At 46.0% G+C, this 16,796-nt stretch overlaps 3 protein-coding genes across 3 annotated transcripts; 1 reads left to right on the forward strand and 2 right to left on the reverse strand.

The window, feature by feature from the left end:
* The first annotated feature begins 452 nt into the window (after positions 1-452).
* Positions 453-5,179, forward strand: LOC117162492 (uncharacterized). The gene is made up of 3 exons (XM_076626900.1): positions 453-582; positions 1,678-2,848; positions 5,131-5,179. Exons 1-3 carry the CDS (start codon positions 453-455, stop codon positions 5,177-5,179), a joined length of 1,350 nt encoding a protein of 449 aa, XP_076483015.1.
* Positions 5,180-5,292: 113 nt separating this feature from the next.
* LOC117163857 (uncharacterized) lies at positions 5,293-7,548 on the reverse strand. Its single transcript, XM_033346577.2, has 2 exons — positions 7,438-7,548; positions 5,293-7,188 (listed from the first exon to the last, which is right to left on the reverse strand). The coding sequence occupies exons 1-2, from the start codon at positions 7,546-7,548 to the stop codon at positions 5,293-5,295; spliced, it is 2,007 nt and encodes a 668-aa protein (XP_033202468.2).
* A 390-nt stretch (positions 7,549-7,938) lies between these two features.
* Positions 7,939-13,338, reverse strand: LOC117165515 (uncharacterized). Its single transcript, XM_076626901.1, has 5 exons — positions 13,213-13,338; positions 9,844-10,771; positions 9,634-9,762; positions 8,964-9,170; positions 7,939-8,828 (listed from the first exon to the last, which is right to left on the reverse strand). The coding sequence occupies exons 1-5, from the start codon at positions 13,336-13,338 to the stop codon at positions 7,939-7,941; spliced, it is 2,280 nt and encodes a 759-aa protein (XP_076483016.1).
* Positions 13,339-16,796: the final 3,458 nt, after the last annotated feature.

The following is a 16,796-nucleotide window of genomic DNA, read 5'->3' on the forward strand; positions in this document are numbered from 1 at the left end:
CACTTACGGCGACACAGGTTACTCCAACATGCCCCACCTGTCAAGGACCACACCCCATTTGGAGATGTGACACCTTCAAAACCAAATCCCTTCGCGAACGCATTCGGGAGGTCAAAAGAGCATCACTATGCCTCAACTGCCTCGGGAAAGGGCACACAACGAAGCATTGTTTCGCAAGATCATGTCGCGTATGCGGAGAACGACATCATACAATGCTGCATAGGACAAAACGCCATTCAGGGTCTCGTTCCAGCACGTCCAGCCCGAAATCTTCCCCATCAAATAGCCGATCCACAACACCTTCTTTGCCGCCCTACGTATCACCCACTCGTCGCAAAAAGCACACAACAGACCACAGATCGGAAACACCACGAACAGCCGCGTCTCCAAGTCCACCGCCCAGTGACAAACGAACACACAACCAATGACGCCGACGATCGACGACTCCGTTGATGACCGAACATATCAGACCAATAGCATCCGAATTACTGTCCAATGATCTAGTCATCACAGCGCAGATAAACATTTTGAATGATAAACAGCAACCAATCCGTCGTCGAGCGTTGCTCGACACCGGATCCAGTATGAATTTCATTACCGAGGAATTAGCAAAATCGCTAAAGATAAGGCAAAACAAATGTTCGGTCCCGATCGGAGCTCTAGATACCTTGACAACGACTTCTAAGCGACACATCACGACCACGATCACTTCCACTGACGGGACATTAACGTTCCTTGTCATTCCAACCATATCAACCTTAATTCCCAGCGAACCCATCGATCGTTCGACACTTGAGATACCAAAAAATCTCAAATTGGCCGATCCACGATTTCATTTACCAGCTCCGATAGATGTACTACTAAGCTCAGGTTCAACACTCGCGTCGATGTGTGTGGGACAAGTCAACCTCACGCAGCCAGACGAGCCTGGACTGCGTCTGCAAAAGACGCGATTCGGATGGGTAATCGGGGGGAGTCCAACTTCCCAAACCGCGACAAACATATTTCACACATCCACGACGACCTTACAAGCAGACCTCGCGCGGTTTTGGGAAATCGATGAAGGACCCTCAATTAAACATATCTCAGAGGCAGATCGACGATGCGAAGAACACTTCCAAGCCCACACCCGACGCACCAGCGAAGGACGATACATCGTCGCTCTACCTTTCAACGATCAGCTTCAGTCACTCGGATCCTCTAAAACGCTGGCGAGTAAACGACTCGCCTCACTCAATCGCCGATTCCAGCACGACAAACGCTTCGAATCAGAATATCGAACGGTAATACAGGAATACCTGGCGTTGGGACACATGACGAAGGTCAATGACAACCACTCCGACGACAACGGATACTATTTACCCCATCATGGCGTGACCAAAGCATCGAGTCAAACCACCAAACTCCGTGTAGTTTTCGACGGATCGGCACCAAGCACTACCGGAACCTCCCTAAACGATACACTTCACACAGGACCCAAGTTACAGGAAGATTTATTTTGTATATTAATTAGATTCCGCGCTCATCAATACGTACTCACTGGCGACATCGAGAAAATGTATCGGCAATTCCTCGTACGACCAGAGGATCGGAAATATCAAAGGATATTATGGCGCAGCGCGAGTGGAGAAACAGAAACATATGAGCTTAACACTGTAACGTTCGGTTTATCCGCAGCACCGTATCTAGCTATACGGTGCCTCAAGCAACTGGCAGAGGACGAAGGACATCGATTTCCACGTGCAGCACAGGTACTGCAGCGGGATTTCTACGTCGACGACGCTCTCACCGGAGCTGAAACGAAGGACGAAGCCCTCACGCTCAGAACAGAACTCACCAATTTACTTCAACTGGCCGGCTTAAACATACGAAAATGGGCGTCAAACGATAATGACTTATTACACGGACTTTCCTTAGAAGAAACAAATCACCAACATTTTTTGGGCGACTCGCAAACCTTGAAGACGCCGGGGGTGTTTTGGAATTCATCCGACGACTCTATTCTTTACTCGGTCGAAGTCAAACCCACGCCCTCCCGAGTCACGAAACGAATCATCAGCTCGGAGATTGCAAAAATTTACGATCCGCTCGGTCTGCTCGCACCGGTGATTGTTCGGGCCAAGATGCTACTTCAACGAATATGGTCGTCGAAAATCGATTGGGATGAATCACTTCCGATCGAGTTACATATAGAGTGGGAAAGGTACTATGCCCAATTACCCTTATTAAACAACGTCAGGTTCCCACGCAAGGCAATAATCGAGTCCGCAATAGAAATTGAACTGCATGGTTTCTGCGATGCCAGCGAAAAGGCTTACGGAGCCTGTGTTTATCTCCGAACCCTTAACACCAACGGCCGTGTTTGGACCCAACTTTTAACCGCAAAATCGAAAGTCGCCCCCCTCAAGTGCCAGACCATTCCTCGGCTCGAGCTGAGCGGAGCACTCCTTCTTACGTCCCTGATGTCGACAGTACAACAAGCCCTATCACATAAAATTACTCGAACTATCTATTGGACCGATTCCACTATCGTCCTCCATTGGCTCAATACATCACCTCACACCCTTAAAACATTCGTCGCTAACAGAGTCTCCGAAATTCAAACAAAAACCAGCATCCGCGATTGGCGCCACGTTCCTACCGACGACAATCCCGCGGACTTAATATCACGCGGCCAAACACCCGAAGAGTTTCTGCGCCCAACCATCTGGCAGCACGGTCCTGCATGGCTCTACCAGTCGGAAGGCTATTGGCCGACATGGGAGCTAACACCGCAAATTGAACTACCGGAGCAGAAAGGGGCGATTTGTCTGTCCGCAAACCCCGCCGATTACAGTTTGTTGCAAAGGTATTCATCCTGGCCCAAGTTGATACGAATCATAGCTCGTTGCCTCCGTTGGAAACAGACAAAGAACCGAGCGGCACCCCTAACCGTTACCGAATTACGCATAACGCACAATAACCTGATAAAATTGTTGCAAAACATCCATCTCTCCGAGGAAATTCGTACACTCCAAAAAGATCGGAACGCGGCGATAAAGGGTAAGCTCACGCGACTCAATCCATTCATAGACAAGGAAGGAATATTGCGAGTCGGGGGTCGACTCAGTCATTCGTCGATGACCTTCGCCCAGAAACATCCCATAGTATTACCTAAGTCATCCGTTACAACACGCATCATAGAACACGAGCACAAGATCCACATGCACTCCGGAACGCAGGCTACGTTATACGCAGTAAGACAAAGATACTGGCCCGTCGACGGTCGAAGTCAAGTATGGCGGGCGATCAAAGGCTGCGTCCGCTGCTGCCGCGCTCAACCACCGCCGGTAGAATACGTGATGGGTAATCTGCCGGAGGCGCGAGTAACGGAATCTCGCCCATTCACAAACGTCGGCGTCGATTACTGCGGGCCGTTCCACATCAAGGAAAAACGAGATCGTAACCGTCGTCAGATAAAGGTATACGTAGCCATTTTCGTATGCCTAGCAATTAAAGCGGTACACATCGAGCTTGTTGACGATCTCACTAGCGAAGCCTTCATCGCCGCTCTTCGCAGATTTATCGCTCGACGGGGGTATTGCTCCACCATCCATTCTGATAACGGCACCAACTTCAGAGGAGCAAGCAACGAATTACGAGAGCTTCATGATTTATTACAATCGGACGATCACAAAGAAAAAGTAACCGCATTTTTAGCCGACAAACAAATCGAATGGCGCTTCATTCCCCCTAATTCACCGCATTTCGGTGGGCTATGGGAAGCAGCGGTGAAGTCATTTAAACGCCACCTCAGGCGTGTAGCCGGCAACGAGTTACTCACCTCTGAACAATTGAATACTCTTATCATAGAAATAGAAGCAGTCCTCAATTCCCGCCCGCTAACTCCTATCTCCACCGATCCAAATGATCTCCTAGTCCTCACTCCCGGACATTTCCTCATTGGCGATTCACTAATGTGCTTACGTGATCGAGATTTCAGAGACATTCCATCGAACCGACTCTCCAGATGGCAGCATATCCAACAGCTTAAACAGCATTTTTGGAACCGCTGGCATAAGGAGTATTTGAACGAGTTAACCAACCGCAATAAGTGGAGCAAGGGTGGACACGGCATCCAAAAGGGCACAATCGTCATCCTCAGAGAGGACAACGTTCCCTCCATGCATTGGCCTCTGGGCCGAGTTATCAAGGTTCATCCAGGCGCCGATGGTGTCATCCGGACAGCTACAGTTCAGACGGCAAAGAGCGTTTTGGCTTGTCCCACTGCCAATTCAACCCGACCTAGAGAAACCCGAACAACTAGCCACCGAGACGAACTAAGATGGGAACTTCAACCTAACTTGATCGGTACCCTCTCAACGGGGGGAGAATGTTACGCCATGCGGCTTACCATAGATCATATTCTTAACTGTCGTTCGCGGCACTATAATGTCGCAGACGGATCGTCGCGGCTGCCCGGCAAACAAACATTGTAGTGGCAAGCGCATGGTTCACTAAGCAGGGCGACCTCCAGAAACGTCGATTCGTGGCCGTTATTTTACCTCGCGTAAAAGAATGTGGCGTGGTCCGAACGTAGTGGGGGTCGCCTTCCATAAAAAACGGGAAAAATCGAAAGGCGAGCAGAACTCTTCGAGAAGCCGAACCGTCAACACATCTCTTATATCGCGCATTACTTAACAAGCAAAACGCAGTTACATTTCTTTTTGTTGTTCTCTTTATGTCTTCCTAGTTGATAATTTGTTAAAATAAACGTTAATTTATTTGTGTTAATTCTGTGGAATTCATTGAACTACCCTTATTATCCTAATCGAAATAAGGGAGTCGATCAGTTCGTGGCGTCGATTATTTAATCGTAACGGGAATTTACAACTCTCGTTGACGTGATATCTCGCGATCGCGTCTCTCCGCGAACGATCGAAACAACCATCGTGGTGGATAGATGACTGTGAGCGTGAGAAAAACCTAGCTTGTTTTATTACAGGGCTATTCGGATTGTCCTAATGGGTGCATACCCGCTTTCTCCGTGTTTTAAGTGCGACTAATAAACCCAAGGACCTCTCTAAAAACCGACTGTGTCTCGAGAATATTTTTAAGCTTTAGAAATTCTTCAAGACAAACGGGTTGAAGACACAGGGCGAAACAATACAGAGAAATGAAAGTTATGGTGGGTCCTTAAGTTTATTGAGGATCGAAGTGACGTTACGCAGGTCGGTTGTTGTCCGGTCGCCCGGGCTGGCGTGAAGATGTTTTAGGCGGCGTAACATCCTCCCCCCGTTGAGAGGGCACCGATCAAATTCTGGCTGTGGAGTCAGGTGTGTCGTTGGTGACCTCCTTCGCTCCGTGTGGACGTTCGGCCTCGTCTGGATCTGGGTGGATGGGTAAGGGGACCAGTCTTTTGACACCGCAGTCGAGGATGCTTGTTGCCGCCTGCGCGGTAGCGGTCCGGATGATTCCGTCGGCTCCTGGATGGACCTTGATTACGCGGCCCAAAGGCCACTGCATAGAGGGTACGTTATCCTCCCTGAGGATTACTACGGTGCCTTCACGAATGTTATGTTTGCCCTTGTCCCATTGGTTGCGGCGGATTAGCTCATTTAGGTATTCTCGATACCATCTGCTCCAGCAGTGCTGCTTAATCTGGTGAATGCGCTGCCAACTGGATAGCCGGCCTGATGGAACTGCCCTGAAATCACGCTCCCGTAAACTGGTTAGTGTGTCACCGATCAGAAAATGTCCGGGAGTGAGGACAGGAGGATCTTGCGGATCGGATGAGATGGGAGTCAGTGGGCGTGAATTGAGAATGGCTTCAATTTCGATCACAAGGGTGTTGAGGTGCTCAAAGCTCAGAAGCTCCCTGCCGACCACGCGGATGAGATGGCGTTTGAACGCTTTAACCGCGACTTCCCATAAGCCGCCAAAATGTGGTGAGTTCGGAGGATTAAAACGCCATTGTATTTGTCGGTCGGCGAGAAAATTCTGTACCCTATCCTGGTGGTCGTCGGACTGCAATAAGGTCCGGAGTTCTTGCAGCTCCCGGTTAGCCCCGACGAAATTGGTGCCGTTGTCGGTGAGGATCGTTGCGCAGTATCCTCGTCGCGAGATGAAACGGCGTAGCGCGGCCAAGAAGGCGTCGGTGGTTAGATCGCTGACTAACTCTATGTGGACCGCCTTTATCGCCAGACAAACGAATATGGCGGCGTACGTCTTGATTTTACGTCGGTTGCGGTCCCTCCTCTCCTTGATGTAGAATGGGCCGCAGTAGTCGATTCCGACGTTCGTGAACGGCCGCGATTCGGTAATACGCGCCTCTGGCAAATCACCCATCAAGTATTCCACTGGTGCAGGGTTGGCTCTGCAGCATCGGACGCACCTTCTGAGAATGCGCCATACCTGGCTACGGCCGTCGATCGGCCAATAGCGCAGTCTCACCGCGTATAGTGTAGCTTGTGTCCCTGTGTGATGATTGTTCCGGTGCTCTTGCTCTATAATTAGCTCTGTCACCGGGGATTTCGGTAGGATGATCGGGTGTTTTTGGCTGAAGGGTATGGCGGAGTTGGTTAGTCGTCCTCCTACCCGGAGTAGCCCATCTTCGTCGAGGAAGGGGTTTAATGGGTGTAGTTTCCCTCCAACATCCTCGCTTCGACTTTTCTGGAGGATCCGAATTTCAGGCGCGAAATGACTGGATTGTAATATTTTTATTAGTCTGTTGTGCGCTGCAGTCAGTTCGTCTGTGGTGAGATGGGCAGATAGGTGTTGCTTATGTCTCCATCGAAGACACCGGGCGACGATTCTTATTAGTCTTGGCCAAGACGAGTAAGGATGGAGGAGTGTGTTGTCGCTAATATTCGTCCTCAGACAGATCGTCTTCTTTTGCTCCGGGAGGTCGACTACCGGTGTCGGGCTCCAGACCGGCCAATAGTTTTCGCTTTGCAGGAGCCACCTTGGACCGTTTTTCCAAATGGACGGACATAGGAATTCCTTGGGCGTCTGGCCTCGGGAGATGAGATCCGCTGGATTATCGTCGGTAGGCACATGACGCCAGTCGGAGGTATTGGTCTTGGTCTGTATCTCAGCGACTCGATTCGCCACAAATGTTTTCAAGGTGTGCGACGAAGACCTGATCCAATGGAGCACGATGGTGGAGTCAGTCCAGTATACTATCGGCGATATCTTGGTCGCCAGGGCCTGTCGTATTGACGAAATCAAGAACGTCAAAATAAGTTAATTCGAGCTTAATTCGAGACGTGGTATGGAAAGCGATTTGAGCGGCGCTACCTTCGACCGCGCCGTGAGGAGTCGAGTCCAAATATTGTTCTTTCGGTCCGTCGTCCGCACGTAGACGCACGCCCCATATGCCCTTTCGCTAGCGTCACAGAATCCGTGTAGCTCAATTTTCGTTGCGGATTCAATGATGGTCTTCCGAGGGAACCTTACCACATTTAACAACGGCAATTGGGTGTGGTATTTGATCCATTCTGTGTGTACGTCTGTCGGAAGGGATTCGTCCCAATCTACCTTCAATGTCCAGACTTGTTGCAAAATCATTTTTGCTCGAACGATTACCGGCGCGAGCAATCCTAGTGGATCATAGATTTGTGCGATGACTGAACTGATTGATCGCTTTGTAACTCGGGAAGTGTCACTGATCGTCTTGACCGAATATAGTATGGCATCGTCGGCTGAATCCCAAAAGACGCTGAGTAGTTTTGACGTGGATGACTCACCGAGATGTAATTTCTGGTTGGTGTCTTCTTCAGGTAGCCCTCGTAGCAGATCCCGATCGTTTGATGCCCATGTGCGGATATTTATACCGGCTAGCTTAAGTAATTTCGTGAGATCATTCCTGACTGATAAGGCTTCGTCCTTCGTATCGGCTCCGGTCAACGCATCGTCGACATACAAGTCTCGCCGTAGGATCTGCGCTGCTCTCGGAAATCAAGGTCCCTCGTCTTCTGCCAACTGTTTGAGACATCGGATGGCCAGATACGGGGCTGCGGATAGACCGAACGTTACGGCGTTGACTCGGTATGTTTCGATCTCTCCGTTGTCGGCACGCCACAGAATCTTTTGATAAGGACGATCTTCTGGACGTAGGATGAATTGACGGTACATTTTCTCGATGTCGCCGGTAAGGACATATTGAAATGACCGGAATCTCAATAGGATGTTTCTCAGGTCTTCTTGTAATTTCGGGCCCGTATGAAGGGCGTCGTTTAGAGACACTCCCGTGGTACTTGATGCGGAGCCGTCGAACACATCCCGGAGCTTGGTGGTGTCGCTCGATTCCTTGATCACGCCGTGAGGTGGTAAATAATATCCGTGGTCGGTGGCGTGATCCGTGTTGATCTTCGTCATGTGACCCAAGTCTAAATATTCTTGGATCACAGCACTATACGCGGTTTCATATTGTATGTCGCGTTGGAATCGACGATGAAGAGAGGCGAGCCTGCTCATTGCAGCGGCCTTCGATGACCCTAGTGAGGAAAGCTTTTCGTTGAATGGTAATGCAACGATGTATCTGCCTTCCTTGGTTCGTCGGACGTGGTTTCGGAAATGTTCTTCACATAGTCGTTCAGATTCCGAAAGATGAGTAGTGGCCGGTCCCTCGTCGATCTCGCAAAACCGTGCGAGGTCCTCTTGCAGAGCCGTTGTGGTTGCGTGGAACGTATTTATCGCGGTTTGGGACGTTGGACTCCCCCCGATTATCCAGCCGAACCGTGTTTTTTGTAGACGTAGTTCAGGTTCGCCTGGTTGCGCCAGATTGACCTGCCCGATGCACAGCGACGCAAATGTTGATCCGGTACTAAGTAAGACATCGATCGGGGCTGGGCAATGGAATTGTGGATCGGCTAATTGAATATTTCTGGGTAATCCCAGACTCTAGGGGTCGATGGGCTCGCTTGGTATGAAAGTCGACATGGCTGGGATAACAAGAAATCTCAATGTTTTCTTATACTTGCCGTCCGTCGACGTGATTGTGGCCGTGGTGTATCGTTTTGCCGTGGTGCTCAAATTGTCGAGGGTGCCGATCTGGATCCCACATCTCCTTTGTTTTATACCGAGGGAATTCGCGAGCTTGTCGGTCATGAAGTTCATGCTCGTCCCAGTGTCGAGTAAGGCTCGGGCTCGGATTGGTTGTGCCTGTTTGTTCAAAACCTTGATCTGTGCTGTGGCCAACAGATCATGATGCAGAGGGGTGTGGGGAGATGTGTTTGTTAGTCCGATCCCCCTTGCTGTCGTAGTCTCGGACAGTCAGTTTTGCCCCGGTTGGGACTTGGACGAGGAGGTTGGGGTGGTGTTCTTGATCCGGGCTGAGCGTGACTCATACGAGGCATGCTCTTTCGTAAGTCTTGGAGCCGAAGATGTATGTTTCCGTGAAGTGTCGGATGTTCGTCTCGACTTGCGGGACGACCGCGACTTCGATGATCCAGATGGTGATTGTTCGGTGGAGGCTCGCTTGTGTGATGAACGACTACCCGACGACCGACCGCTCGGTGCGCGACTGCCCGACGACCGACCGCGCGATGAGCGACTGTCCGACGACCGACTGCTCGGCGACCAACCGCTTGCCGATCGACCGCTCGACGATCGACCGCTCGAAGATCTACCGCTCGACGACCGTGAGTCTACCTGGGTTTGTTCGCGGTGTAGATAAGTATGGTGTCGGTGACCGCAGATACGACACGAACCCGATGTACACTGTGTCGGCGAATGTCCTCTGCCTAGGCAATTTATACACAACGATGCCTTCTTCACGATCTGAAAACGTTTGGTCGATGATTTGGCCTTGAAGATTTTACAGTGTCTGATCTCGTGAGGTCCGTTGCAGGTCGGACACACCACCGTTCTGCTGGTTGTAGCAAGGGTTTGCCCATGCGGTATGGTTGATCGCTGACTGTGGTGTTTGTGGATTGAAAAATTGTGTTTTGAGAAAGTCTATCAGATGCTGATAGGATGGCACCTGTTGACGGGGCAGTGTGCGTTGCCATTTACGCAGGCTGGACGAGGGCAATTTCGACGCGATCAATTCGATAATCGCTATATTTGATGTGACGGGCTCTTTTAGGTGTTCGAGCGCCTTTAGATTTACGCTGATGGTTTCCAACAAATCCTCTAGGGCTTCTGGAGTTTCCTTTTTGATTTCCGGATAGTTGCGCATCAAATTCCAATGGCGCATGCAGATTTGGAGGGGGCAATTGAACTTATCCTTCAGAGTGTCAAGCGCGATGGGATAGTTGGCCTCTGTGAGTTCTAATGACTGGATAATCTGTGCGGCCCGTCCAGTTATAGATGAGCGTAGATGCTGGAACTTTCGGACATTCGTCAAACTTTCGTTACAGTCTACTATGGATGAGAACGTGTCGTAGAAATAGGTCCAGTTCTCGAGGGCACCGTCGAATTGGGGCACGCGGACCTCTGGAAAGGTGGTCGGCTTTGGTTTCCGGCATGTCTCGCCTGTTTCTGTTGTCGACGGGGTTGTTGCTGACATTTGCTCAAAGAGACCTAGGAACCGCACGTCAAGCTCCCGATGCTCTTGCGACAACGAAGCTACACGCGCATCTTCCCCCTCATCTAACCCATCTAACTCTTCTTGAACCGCGAGTATCCTCCTCCAAAGTTCATCGAACGAGCTGCGGCAAGATGTTAGGAAGATTCTGTTTGCCTTCCCAGACGCTTCGTATTCATCGAGTTCGCGCTTTATGGTTGCAAGTCGACCGGCTAGGGCATAATTTTGTCCTCCGTCCACACTCAAAATACTATCTACATGCTAGAATTAGGGATTCAATTTTATAATACGTTGCCTCACTTTCCATCACTGCTTTCCTACTATCAGTCACTTGAACTGTAATATAAACCAGTCTTTTATTTCCAATACTATTCTGCATACCATTTATCAGGAACAATACATTTTATTTGTTAATCTAATAAGATGCGAAGTTCCGCATTTGGCCTAATATCAATCAATGGATAAGTGAATTGAAATCTGTGAAAATAATGTAATATCGGAAAATAAGGATAGAAATTTTTTCCCGATTACTCGCAACTTATTAATATTAAATTGAATATACATATATAAATTGGACAGGAAACGATATTTGTTTACCGGAAACTAAATGCAATACTCGTATCTATATCAAATAACTTTACAGTTATTTGACCACTCTCGTCACAACGAATCTAACACACACACACTCTCTCTCTCTCTAACAACTCTATCAATTCTCACAACTCTACTCTTCGACGACTCGATACCTCTAACGACTCTACCCTTCGACGACTCAATTAGCTCTGATTCTCGCAACACGCACACTTTTCGACTCGCCTTGCGTAGCGAAACCGTCCTTCTTCTAACGTTGTCTATTGTTTCCATCATACCTATGTAAGAACTGCCAACTACGTGCCTTTAGTCACGTAGGCACTCTTAAATGTAAACGAACCACAGAATCACGACGTACACGGTTTTTCTATTTTCAACTGATTTCTATTTCGAATTACTTTACGATATTACAATTAGTATCTAGTAATACGACTTCCGAACCGATGTAATTACTGCAATGATTGTTAAATTTCAAAACAATTTCCTATCCATGTTAAACATATTACGTATATGTGCATGTCTAGTATTTCGATTAGTTGCTCTACTTGCGGTAGTTCGCCATTCTGGATCATCTAGACTCAACAAAGATGCATTCAATTTACCCATGCCTTAAAAAGCTCTGTAGCGGCACAAGAGTTAGAATTTGCTTCAAACCATGTTGTTGTTCTGCTTCGGAAAATCAAGAGGTATTGCAAGGAATTATAAGCTCCGGGCAACACAATGGCGCCGCTACATGTAACCGTAAAACAAGACGAATTTGTATCTTTTGACGCTCTTCTGACGATTATGACTAAACGAACGTCATCGCAAACGATTCAGTATAAACTGTGACTACACGTCTGTATAGATATCGTTTCGCGACAAGATCTGTTTTAAATACACTAACGAGTACACATATTGGTAGTCTCATTATTCGATCCCCTACAGCTCTTATTATGGAAAATAGAGGCCTGTGACAGTATTCAGCTTGGCTAACTTTGAACAGGGAATATTGATAAGCCAGAGTAACTCACATACAAATTTTTTTTTTTTTTACGTGGAGAAAACCTCATGGACACTCCACTGTTGCAGTAATTGCGTAACAGCAAAGTAGTGTCGGACTCTTACGGACTAAAACTCCAGGATGACTACCCGACGCTTATGACAGAGGTGCTCCAGGATTCTCTTATGAATTAACCTCAGTTGCACCCCTACACGCGTTCTCTAGTTCTAGCCAGTCCTAATATTTCCTGACTATTGAATTGATGCTAGGCGGGGGGGCATTTCCCCTAGCACTGTCTCTCCTTATTGATATTCACCGGAGGCTTTTCTTGTGTGCCTCGACAACTCGCATACAACCTGGTGGTACATGCTATGAAAAAACTTTTCCGGACATGAGAAAACACATTTGCCCAGATAACGTACAAAAGGTATTAGAGCCCACCAAACAAGCTTTGCTACAATTTGCTGTAGTTCGTCACAATATGCCTATGAGTTTCGCGCGTCAGACAATTTTCGAATTAGTTGATGCTTGGATGTTCAAGATACGGAAGCGCGGAGTGATGAGACGTTTATGTACAACTTGATCATGGTGCAACCCATTCGTCAGCCAGAAAACTTCATGCACGATTTTCTAAAAAGAAAGACATTTCCCCCCTTCTCTATGCCGTACCAATCCTCTCTCGACGCTCCTTATCTCATACACAGACAGGCCAAATAATGTTGCCGATGACGGCCAACAGCCTGGGTACATGTACGGGTCTCTTGCCTGCGACAGAATTTTGTTATGTGTAGTATACGGGGCAGAAAAGCATTTTTACTATTAATACGAACTAGAGGATTGCAGAAAAATTGTAAACATTTTCCAAATTTTATTAATTTCATTTCATTTCTTAAAGACTACAAAACTGTTAATCAACATTAAGCAAATATACAAAATCTTGACGTACACAATAATGGAGCGAATATTAGAAACGATACTATTAAATCTACAAGCTAAAATGTACTATACAAATTTTCTTCAAACTATAGAACATACAAAGTATATATTTCTGAAAATAAAAAATATCGGATCAAACACTCTTCGAACATACCTCGAACGCTCATTATTACGTATATTACCAAACCAATACATATAATATAATATATAAACCAAACCAATGAAAGGCGCAGAGACTGGAGAACATGGGGTCCTCGAGCGTGCAGTACGCTTCAGCATCGCTGCAAACACCAACTCCCTCCGCTTGTCCCAATGCCATCTCGTACGGTGAGACTGCAAACAAAAAATATCCATATATACATCAAGATAGTAATGCGATTTCTATTCTTGCAGCACCGACGTAATACGCGGTGCTCCGTAATCGCTCGAGATTCCATTTAGTTGTTGAAATCTCTACGCATTTGGTAGATAAAACGATGCGAGAAATCCTCTTGTCACAGTTAGATCTTCCAAACCTGATCGCTTGCATTTTTCCCGCTACTTCAGCGTCGTAACGTTACTTTTATTTCTGCCAACTTAGACACGACATCGTCTAAACTGCCCACTTCAGGACACGATGGCTCCTCCCGGGGATTCTGTTTAGACGATTCCGGATTTTCCGTGTCCTCACCATTGTAGAGTTCATAATTTGTATAATTTACCTTCTTCTTCAAGCATTGTTTTTTAAATTTCTGCCATTTTGAAGCTGCTGATAATCGCCGGATGCGTAAATCATTTTTAGCTTTGGAAAGAGCGCACGTCAGCATTGCTTCAATCCGTAAATCGCGTCTGCGCATTCGGCGACACTTTGATCTTTTGCGGCGAACTTCGTCAACCCAAGTTAGTAACCGTTCTGTTTCTGGCTTGTTGGCGTTCGTTTTTGAAAGCCCCTTCTTTGTCCTCGCCATGCTTTCTCAACTATTTCACCCAATTATTGAGTAAGTAAAATGTATACCAACCTGTATCCGGCTCGTGTTTGTTGTAGAACAAAACAGAAGAGATTCACACAACTGCACACAAAGGATTTGAAACCACCGAGCAAAACACCCTCCTCACAGCACAGTCGTAAGATGACTAAGGGAAGTCTACGCTGCGCGTCTGAAGTCCGCTTTCTATACCCCCTCCCCTGTCTTTATGACGTAGTCTTACGCGCGAAAATGGAAACTAGTTCCGTGTAAAATCTTACGTTGGCCTTACATTCTAAGAATTTTTGAAAAATACTTCACTCCAATTAATTTTTAAATATATGTGCGACAATTTTAGTGCTAAATTTTATATATTTCGTACATTATATTAAAATTCTTGAATTACAGGAAATAATCAATAGCGTATGAAGGTGTACTGCACGTATTATTTGGCACGTACATTAATGTTGATGCAAAAATAATTATTCCAATGATTTTAAGTTACACACATAATAGATAAAGTAGGCTGTAGACTATGAAATTCGTATGAAATAAGCAGAGAATAGTAACTAAATAAATGTATATGTATATGTAACATAAATCTTGTAAAAATAATATATTAAATTACATTCAAATCAAATATATGAACAAGATCTATTGACTTTTAATTATTTTTTTGAAGCACTAGTATCAAATAAAATTGCGTCATTACGAATACAAAAACAATAACATTGATATAAAAATGTCATCCCGAAACACAGTTTGACGTGATACAAGTGTATTATTTTAATTTAAGCAGAAAATATCTAATCATATTTAACAATTTTGAAAAACATACCTCTACTAAACTATCATTATCTTTTCCTATACCATCGGCAAGGCCCTGAACAGCAAGCAGTTCAGCAGTTGTTTAAAAACTAGCCAATTGTTCCCGAACCACATTTACTTCACCCTGATACATAAAATCAACCAATGCAGCCAAATCATCGAAATTTACATTACATTACGAGATAAAAATATGACCTTTTTCATCTTAATGTCTCCCAAAAACGTATTTAGCAGAAAGGATACGACATCTATAACGATCCAATTAGAAACTACCAGAGCATATGTATCTTAAGCGGATCTTTAAACGTCGATTAAACGCGTTCTCTATCCAATCCTGGCTGAAACATAATTACTCACACCCCCAGTAACCCACCTCTAAGTCATTCCAATCAACGTACCATGTAAACACGAATCCAATGCGTTCCAGGAATAGAATCAACTGTCTGTAGTTGTTTAGCTGTACACGATGAATATAATTTTTTCGGGTACTCCTCCAGTACAAAACAGACACCCAAACGACAATATTTCAACACAAAAATATTTAAAACAATAGTTATAAAAGCATGATACTTAATACCGCGCTTGACATCAGGTATAAGCAAAAATAAATTTCTTCAAACAAATTTCAAGTTAAATCTTTAGCTTGTGTAATTATATCAAACTTGCTCAATTAACAAGGAGCAGTTTCCATCGTGTTTTGACAACTGACTCATCGATTATGTTTTTCCTTGGAATTGAAAAAGGAATGTGCATAATTTTGTCCTTCGTCCACACTCAAAATACTATCTACATGCTATAATTAGGGATTCAATTTTATAGTACGTCCCTCATGTAAATTTCGACCAATTGCGGGGAGACGTAATCGCGCGGAGAGACGTCAACGGGGGTCGTAAATCTATTACGATTTATTACGGTAGCTACGATTATAACAATCGACACCACGAATTGATCGATCCCCTGATTTCCGTTGAGATAATTGGGGTGATTGAGTTTGTATAACACTGTGATTCACAGAATTATAAATTATATATTTCCAACACTTAGATTACACTGACGTAGAGAAATAAATAGTTAGCAACTTGTCGCACGAAGATGCGATAGATATGTACGCTAGAGCAGGGCTCTTATAATGGAAATTAATGTATTAATGGACTTAGCACTATAATATATTTAGGAGAGAAGATGTATGTTCGACAACACCGAGAACCGACAAAAGATTTGCGTGAAGTATGCGACTCTCGCGCTATGTGTAGACTGCCGCGTTAGGCGTTAGTTTTTAGACTGTCTGACGCTCTTTTTCTAATACGGAAGAAAAGTTCGGTGTGGGTGTGCCCCTGTGCCTAAAGAACGCGGATTCGTTGTTCCCACTTTCGTTAGGAAAAGTGAGGGTTACGAACCGCGGTGTCGATTGGTCATGACCTGCACTACTGCTCGAAGGGATGAGTAGGGAGTCTTCTACCATTGTTACGCCATGCGGCTTACCATAGATCATATTCTTAACTGTCGATCGCGGCACTATAATGTCGCAGACGGATCGTCGCGGCTGCCCGGCAAACAAACATTGTAGTGGCAAGCGCATGGTTCATTAAGCAGCGCGACCTCCAGAAACGTCGATTCGTGGCCGTTATTTTACCTCGCGTAAAAGAATGTGGCGTGGTCCGAACGTAGTGGGGGTCGCCTTCCATAAAAAACGGGAAAAATCGAAAGGCGAGCAGAACTCTTCGAGAAGCCGAACCGTCAACACATCTCTTATATCGCGCATTACTTAACAAGCAAAACGCAGTTACATTTCTTTTTGTTGTTCTCTTTATGTCTTCCTAGTTGATAATTTGTTAAAATAAACGTTAATTTATTTGTGTTAATTCTGTGGAATTCATTGAACTACCCTTATTATCCTAATCGAAATAAGGGAATCGATCAGTTCGTGGCGTCGATTATTTAATCGTAACGGGAACTTACAACTCTCGTTGACGTGATATCTCGCGATCGCATCTCTCCGCGAACG

This window comes from Bombus vancouverensis, unplaced genomic scaffold (genome assembly GCF_051014615.1).
Source record: "Bombus vancouverensis nearcticus unplaced genomic scaffold, iyBomVanc1_principal scaffold0035, whole genome shotgun sequence".
NCBI classification, from domain to species: domain Eukaryota; kingdom Metazoa; phylum Arthropoda; class Insecta; order Hymenoptera; family Apidae; genus Bombus; species Bombus vancouverensis.

Bases quoted from the DNA above. Each gene is read 5' to 3' on its own strand.
- LOC117162492 (XM_076626900.1), top strand. From the start codon at position 453: ATGACCGAACATATCAGACCAATAGCATCCGAATTACTGTCCAATGAT. The intron at 583-1,677 runs GTATGAATTTCA...GTTTATCCGCAG, and splicing joins GTTGCTCGACACCGGATCCA to CACCGTATCTAGCTATACGG. The intron at 2,849-5,130 runs GTATTCATCCTG...AACGGGTTGAAG, and splicing joins GATTACAGTTTGTTGCAAAG to ACACAGGGCGAAACAATACA.
- LOC117163857 (XM_033346577.2), bottom strand. From the start codon at position 7,548: ATGATTTTGCAACAAGTCTGGACATTGAAGGTAGATTGGGACGAATCC. The intron at 7,189-7,437 runs GTAAGGTTCCCT...TCAATACGACAG, and splicing joins AATTGCCGTTGTTAAATGTG to GCCCTGGCGACCAAGATATC.
- LOC117165515 (XM_076626901.1), bottom strand. From the start codon at position 13,338: ATGGCATTGGGACAAGCGGAGGGAGTTGGTGTTTGCAGCGATGCTGAA. The intron at 9,171-9,633 runs GTAGACTCACGG...TGTTGGCCACAG, and splicing joins TACACCGCGAACAAACCCAG to CACAGATCAAGGTTTTGAAC. The intron at 8,829-8,963 runs GCAAGTATAAGA...TCCATTGCCCAG, and splicing joins CACAATCACGTCGACGGACG to CCCCGATCGATGTCTTACTT.